Source organism: Hyla sarda, chromosome 8, assembly GCF_029499605.1.
Source record: "Hyla sarda isolate aHylSar1 chromosome 8, aHylSar1.hap1, whole genome shotgun sequence".
NCBI lineage: Eukaryota > Metazoa > Chordata > Amphibia > Anura > Hylidae > Hyla > Hyla sarda.
The window spans coordinates 18,468,260-18,475,882 of NC_079196.1; the positions used below are offsets into that span (position 1 = coordinate 18,468,260).

The following is a 7,623-nucleotide window of genomic DNA, read 5'->3' on the forward strand; positions in this document are numbered from 1 at the left end:
GGGCCAAACACGCCATTCGAGAAGTGGACTGGTCCTCCCCAGGTTTTGTGAGCAATCTCTTCTTAGTGAAGAAAAAAGGGGGCGGTTACCGGCCAGTGATCAACCTTTGAGATCTCAACCAACATGTCACCTATCGACATTTCAAAATGGAAGGAATTCATTTCCTCCGGGATCTCCTACAGCCAGGAGATTGGCTTGTGAAGGTGGATTTGAAGGACGCCTATCTCACCGTCCCTATCCATCCCGAGTCCCAACCTTTTCTCCGTTTTCTCTGGAAAGACCGTATGTGGCAGTTTACTTGCCTTCCGTTCGGCCTATCGTCCGCCCCATGGTGTTTCACCAAACTCATGAAACCAGTGGTGGCGTCGTTGAGGAGCAGAGGGGTACGTCTGATCATTTATCTGGACGACCTCCTTATCATGGCCCGTTCCAAAACACTGGCCGCTCTTCACATGGAGTGGACGTTGTCGCTATTGCAAGACCTGGGATTTATAGTCAACCGAGACAAGTCGGTTCTGATCCGGGCCCAGGAGATGGAATTTCTGGGTTTTCTGGTGGACACCAATCAAGCCGTCCTCCGCCTTCCCAAATCAAAACTAGCCCTGATCCGCAAAGAAATCAGGGCGGTCCTGCGCAAAGGTTTCTTATCCTTGCGGGTCCTGGCGCGCCTAGTGGGTCTCTTGGCAGCCTCCATCCAGGCTATTTTTCCAGCCCCATTGCACTACAGAGCCCTGCAGAGACTCAAGATCATGCACCTGCGGCAAGGTCTCAGATATGCGGACGAAGTACCTCTCTGTCAGGCGGCCACCGAAGAGTTACACTGGTGGCTTCGTCATGCCGTCGGATGGAACGGCAGAGTTATTTTCAACTCCAGTCCAGACATCATCATAGAGTCGGACGCGAGTCGTCGGGGCTGGGGAGCTCGTTGTGGCACAGATTCCACAGGAGGGACGTGGTCCGTCACCGAAGCTTCCCTACATATCAATGCCTTGGAGCTTCTAGCGGCATTCTTTGCCGTCAGGAGCTTTCTACCTCATACGTACAATTGCTGTGTATTATTACGCATGGATAATGTGGCGGCGGTTCAGTACATTAACCGCCTAGGGGGCACCAAATCCAGAATCCTTGCGGATCTCGCGAAGGAATTTTGGCATTTCTGCCTAGCCCGCCACATTATTCCGATAGCGGAATATATTCCGGGGGTTTCCAATTCGGTAGCCGATTGGAATTCCCGCTATCTCCTAGATTCCAGCGATTGGCGGTTGGATCGTTCCATTTTCCTTCAACTGAGGCAGCTTTGGGGTCCATTACACGTGGACCTCTTCGCTTCTCGCCTCAATCACCAGCTACCACAATTTTTCAGCTGGAGGCCGGATCCGGAAGCGTCTGCGGTGGACGCTCTTCGCCAAATTTGGCCGGAGGGAATACATTATGCATTTCCCCCATTCCAGATGATCTCCCGGGTTCTCCTACATACTGCGAACCTGAGGGCGACAGTTGTCCTGATCACACCCTGGTGGCCGACGCAACCATGGTTCCCTCTCCTCCTGGGGATGGCCGTGGATTACCCCAGGCTGCTGCCCCACTTCCCGCAGCTCCTCACCAATCCATCCAAGGGGCTCCACCCGATGGTAGTGGAGGGTCACCTACCTCTCCTGGCGTGGTTGGTTTCGGGGTCCCAGACGAGGATAGCGACCTTTCAAGATCGGCTAGGGATCTCCTCGCCTTGGCCTGGGCCCCTGGGACTAGATCGGCATATCGATCAGCCTGGAGACTCTGGGTTTGTTGGTGTGATCGACGGCAGGTTAATCCCGTATGTGCGCCTGTATCTATAGTGGTGAACTACTTGGCAGATTCTTTCGAGTCTGGCAAATCCTTTAGTTCCATCAATGTGTACCGGTCAGCTATTTCCGCTTATCATTGCCCAGTGGACTCTTTGCCGGTCGGCAAACATCCGCTAGTCTGTAGACTTTTGCGCGGCATTAAATTTAAACGCCCTCCACGGCCTAGGTACCAGGCGACCTGGGATGTCTCCAGGTTGATTACCATGTTTACTTCGTGGGAAGACAATAACGCCCTTCCCTTGAAACTGCTCTCGTATAAATTGACTGTCCTTTTATGCTTGGTTTCCATCAAGCGTGTCTCGGACGTGAGGGCTTTGGACATCTCTCGGCGGCAATTCTCGCCTCAGGGGGTCAAGTTCTCAGTGGTCCGTAGGACAAAGACGGGTATCCAATCGGTTTTTTACCCGTTTTTCCCTGCACATCCACAGATATGCGTTGTCCGTTGCCTGCAGGCATACGAATCGCGTACGGCTGATTTGCGCTCTAGGGATTTCTCCCAGCTTCTGGTTTCTTATGTTAAACCACACTTCCCGGTTACTTCCGCTACTCTAGCGCGCTGGGTGCGGTCGGCCATGGAGTTGGCGAGCATTGACGTATCCCTGTTTGGTGCTCATTCATCCAGGGGTGCTATGGCTACTAAGGTGGTCACCTCAGGGGGTTCCCTATCTGATTTATAAATGGCGGCCGATTGGTCTTCCGAGACCACTTTTCGCCATTTCTATTTCAGACCAGAGGAACATGTCTCCATGTCTGTATTAGGATAATTGTAGTTTAGATTGTTGCATGTTAACTGGCTAGATTGTCAGCTTTGAACTTGCATAAGATATGAGCCTCCTGTCTGATATATAAATAGAGATTTTCCTAGCTTGTGACGGAAAATATAAGTTATATGAAGACAGGAGGCGAGTATCTTCCCTCCCTGCCCACCCTATTACGTGTCTTTTGTTCTGTTCTCAGGTTACTGAATGAAGGTGTTGGAGCCAGGTTGGCGGTTGACATGTTCGAACTAAGGTTCGGTTTCTGATCCCTGTTGGGTCGTCATCTGTTCCCAGAGATTGGAGTTCTTCAGCTCCCGTTGGAGCGAAGTGGCGTCCTGTGAGCCGGAGGGTCGGTCGGAAGAGGAGTTCGATTCCTGTGCGGCGGTCGGATCTTGTGGCCGATCGCTGTTGGTGTCCGGGGTCCTGTTGACCTGTTGGTCGAAGATATTTCTTTTCTAGGGTCCCCGTTAAGACGTGGTTGGAGTTGGCGCGGTGGCTCTCCGATTCCCAAGACATCGGGCCGGCTGGCTGCTGTGTCAGAAGGTCGAGATGCTATCCGGGGGACATCCTTAGTTCCGGTGCGGCGGTGTTGTCGCATGAAGAAAGAGGAAGTTATATGTGGGGGCAGTCCTTATATAGGGGCTGCTGGATTAGGAGTGGCTATTGTGCCCCAAGGACTGCTGGGATATGTAGTTTCTTTTTAAAGTTTTTTAAAGTTTTCTGTTCATTTAATTGAATAATGAATATTCTGCTATGGGCATTAATAAAGAAAGATTAATGCATAAGATACTCGCCTCCTGTCTTCATATAACTTATATTTTCCGTCACAAGCTAGGAAAATCTCTATTTATATCCTGTATTATACTCCAGAGCTGCACTCACTATTCTGCTGGTGAGGTCACTGTGTACATACATTACTGATCCTGAGTTATATCCTGTATTATACTCCAGAGCTGTAATTTACAATCATAGTGTGCACAATTCGGAATGCTGCTCTGGAGTATACCGCACAACCTTCTCCTCTCTTCACTTGCAACAGTTTTAATACATTTCCCACAAGGTATTTCTTACTCACATGATATAGGTCAATACTCCTAATCCCCAAACATCGGCAGCTGCACCAACCGGTTCTCCTTTTATCATCTCCGGGGCTGTGAGGAAAGAACAAGAAGATGAGGGAATTATATATATATATATTTTACATACCGTATTTTTCGCCGTATAAGACGCACTTTTTCTTCCCCAAAACTGGGGGGAAAAAGTCGGTGCGTCTTATACGGCGAATACACCCCTATCGCGGCGGTCCCTGCAGCCATCAACGGCCGGGACCCGCGGCTAATACAGGACATCACCGATCGCGGTGATGCCCTGTATTAACCCTTCAGACGCGGCGATCAAAGCTGACCGCCGCGTCTGAAGGGAAAGTGACACTAACCCGGCTGTTTTGTCGGGCTGTTCGGGACCGCCGCGATTTCACCGCGGCGGTCTCGAACAGCCCGGCTGAATAGCCGGGTTAGTGCTTACAGGACATCGGGAGGGACCTTACCTGCCTCCTCTGTGTCTTCTCCGTTCAGGGATCCCCTGTAAGGCCGGCGCTCTCCTTCTTCGTCATCACGTCGTCGCGTACGTGCGTCGGCGTGCGTAACGACGTGATGGCGGCGATGGAGAGCGAGGATACCCGGCCGGCAGCAGAGACGTTCCGGAGCGACGGGGACACGGCAACAGCGATGGAGCGACATCCAGGGCAGCGGTGACGGGTCCGGAGCGGCGGGGACACGTGAGTATTACCTCCTCCTGCAGTGGTCTTCAATCTGCGGACCTCCAGATGTTGCAAAACTACAACTCCCAGCATGCCCGGACAGCCAACGGCTGTCCGGGCATGCTGGGAGTTGTAGTTTTGCAACATCTGGAGGTCCGCAGGTTGAAGACCACTATTGGGTTAAAAATCTTTATTTTTTTAGATTTTGTCCCTAAAAATTGGGTGCGTCTTATACGCCGGTGCGTCCTATAGGGCGAAAAATACGGTACTTTTTTTTTTAATTTACATATATACATATACAGATCTCTCCCTCTCCATGTCTCTCTCTCCATATAAATATATAGTTCCAAGAAATAATAGGGCGGCGCTCCAGTGATCCAAAGTATCATTTTTTCCACTTTTGATCGCTGGAGCGCCACCCTATTATTTCTTGGAACTATACTACTTGGGACGTGTTGGTCAAGTCTTGCATAGGACTGAGCACCCGCCTGGATCCTGGGATCTGAATCTCACACAGTGCCACTCTCATATCTTGACTACCTTATATATATATATATATATATATATATATATACTAGCTGAATACCTGGCGTTGCCCGGTTCAACAAAGGAGGAAGCTTTTGACTTTTCATATCCCGTCCTCAGATATCCCGTCCCTATATATCATAGTGTATAATAAACATCCTCAGTGCTTCTTGTGTATAGGTAAAGTGCATAAGTGTACATTAAAAATCATAAATATGTTCAAAACTCTCTGCTCCGTATCAATTAATATAATTCATAACAACTGAGCATCATAACGATTGTGTAATTAAACATACATTAAAAAAGAGGAGGGAGAACGACTCTTACCCGCTCTGTACAATGTTCATGGCGCCTAATGGCGTGGGTGAAAGTGCAACTGCGCCTGTGCATACTACATTCTAGACTCAGGAGAGTCACGTGATCCCGTCATCTGACTACAAAGGAATCACATGACCGCATCACCAGACTAGAACAACAATCGCGTCACTCATCACCCCGGTTACCACCAACAATAATCAGCTTCCATGTAAACCAGGGAGAGAGCGAGGCGTTCTATGTTTAAAGGGGTATTCTGGGAATTTTATTTGACTATGCTACAGGGCTGTAAAGTTGGTGTAGTTCATAATATAGTGTCTGTACCTGTGTGTGATGGTTTTCCCACAATTCTGTGATTTTCACCCCAATATTTATTTTTACCAGCATACAAAATTACTGTTGTCTCGGATTTTTCCCAGCTTGCAATGCGGCCGAGACCTGACATCACTAGTCAGCTGATGACAGGGAGCCTGTCTGCTTCAATGGGTGGAGGGATCAATCTGCAACTAATGCAACAGCTGGAGGCACCCTGATTGAAAACCACAGGTCTGCAGCTCATTTATGTTTCAATGGGTGGGGTGGCTGATGTGTGGGAAGGAGGAAAATGGAATTGTGGGATTTGTAGTCAAAAAAAGAAAACTCAAACAGGAAATAGCAGTTCACAAAAAGCTAGCCACAGTGTTATGGTAATCTCACAACATAGCCATTTATCCCCAAGACAAGCGCAGATCCTTCCTAAGCATGTCCATTACTGTCTGCCAGGTACGTACTAAAATCACCTTATGGTGGAGAACCCCTTTAACCCCTTAAGGACCAAGGACGTACTGGTACGTCCTGAGTCCTTTCCCTTTCTATAACGCGGGGACACCACGTCATAGCGGGTCAGGCCCGGCCCGTAGCTAATAGCGTGCGGCACTGATCGGGTGCCGCGCACTATTAACCCCTTAGACGTGGCGTTCAAAGTTGAACGCCGAGTCTAAAGTGAAAGTGAAACCATGCCGGTTAGCTCAGGGAGCTGTTCGGGACCACTGCGGCGAAATCGCGGCGCCCCGAACAGCTGTAGGACACGAGGAGGGTCCCTACCTTGCCTCCTGGTGTCCGATCACCGAATGACTGCTCAGTGCCTGAGATCCAGACATGGGCAGTCAAGCGGCAGAATCATCGATCACTGGTTTCCTATGAGAAACCAGTGATCAATGTAAAAGATCAGTGTGTGCAGTGTTATAGGTCCCTATGGGATAACAATGATCAGTATAAGAGATCAGTGTGTGCAGTGTTATAGCCCCCTATGGGATAACTATAATCAGTATAAGAGATCAGTGTGTGCAGTGTTATAGGTCCCTATGGGATAACAATGATCAGTATAAGAGATCAGTGTGTGCAGTGTTATAGGTCCCTATGGGATAACAATGATCAGTATAAGAGATCAGTGTGTGCAGTGTTATAGCCCCCTATGGGATAACTATAATCAGTATAAGAGATCAGTGTGTGCAGTGTTATAGGTCCCTATGGGATAACAATGATCAGTATTAGAGATCAGTGTGTGCAGTGTTATAGGTCCCTATGGGATAACAATGATCAGTATAAGAGATCAGTGTGTGCAGTGTTATAGCCCCCTATGGGATAACTATAATCAGTATAAGAGATCAGTGTGTGCAGTGTTATAGGTCCCTATGGGATAACAATGATCAGTATAAGAGATCAGTGTGTGCAGTGTTATAGGTCCCTATGGGATAACAATGATCAGTATAAGAGATCAGTGTGTGCAGTGTTATAGCCCCCTATGGGATAACAATGATCAGTATAAGAGATCAGTGTGTGCAGTGTTATAGGTCCCTATGGGATAACAATGATCAATGTGTGCAGTGTTATAGGTCCCTATGGGACCTATAACACTGCAAAAAAAAAAGTGAGAAAAAAAAGTGAATGAAGATTATTTAACCCCTTCCCTAATAAAAGTTTGAATCACCCCCCTTTTCCCATTAAAAAAAAACAGCGTAAATAAAAATAAACATATGTGGTATCGCCGCGTGCGGAAATGTCCGAATTATAAAAATATATTGTTAATTAAACCACACGGTCAATGGCGTATGTGCAAAAAAATAGTGCATTTTTGGTCACTTTTTATATCATGAAAAAATGAATAGAAAGTGATCATCAAGTCCGATCAATACAAACATGATACCGCTAAAAACTTCAGATCACGGTGCAAAAAATGAGCCCTCATACCGCCCCATATGTGGTAAAATAAATAAGTTATAGGGGTCAGAATATGACAATTTTAAATGTATAAATTTTCCTGCATGTAGTTATGATTTTTTCCAGAAGTCCGACAAAATCAAACCTGTATAAGTAGGGGATCATTTTAACCGTATGGACCTACAGAATAAAGATAAGGTGTCATTTTTACTGAAAAATTTAC

At 47.7% G+C, this 7,623-nt stretch overlaps 2 protein-coding genes across 3 annotated transcripts in view; one reads left to right on the forward strand and one right to left on the reverse strand.

Annotated features, from left to right (window-relative positions):
* The window catches only part of LOC130285529 (tubulin alpha-1A chain-like), a 76,094-nt gene that overhangs the window by 39,717 nt on the left and 28,754 nt on the right, over positions 1–7,623 (forward strand). The window lies entirely within an intron of this gene.
* The window catches only part of SPEG (striated muscle enriched protein kinase), a 374,397-nt gene that overhangs the window by 30,003 nt on the left and 336,771 nt on the right, over positions 1–7,623 (reverse strand). For both annotated transcript variants that reach the window (XM_056537025.1, XM_056537027.1), the window contains one exon: positions 3,678–3,753. In XM_056537025.1, the coding sequence (XP_056393000.1) occupies positions 3,678–3,753 (76 nt within the window). The remainder of the gene's footprint in view (positions 1–3,677; positions 3,754–7,623) is intronic.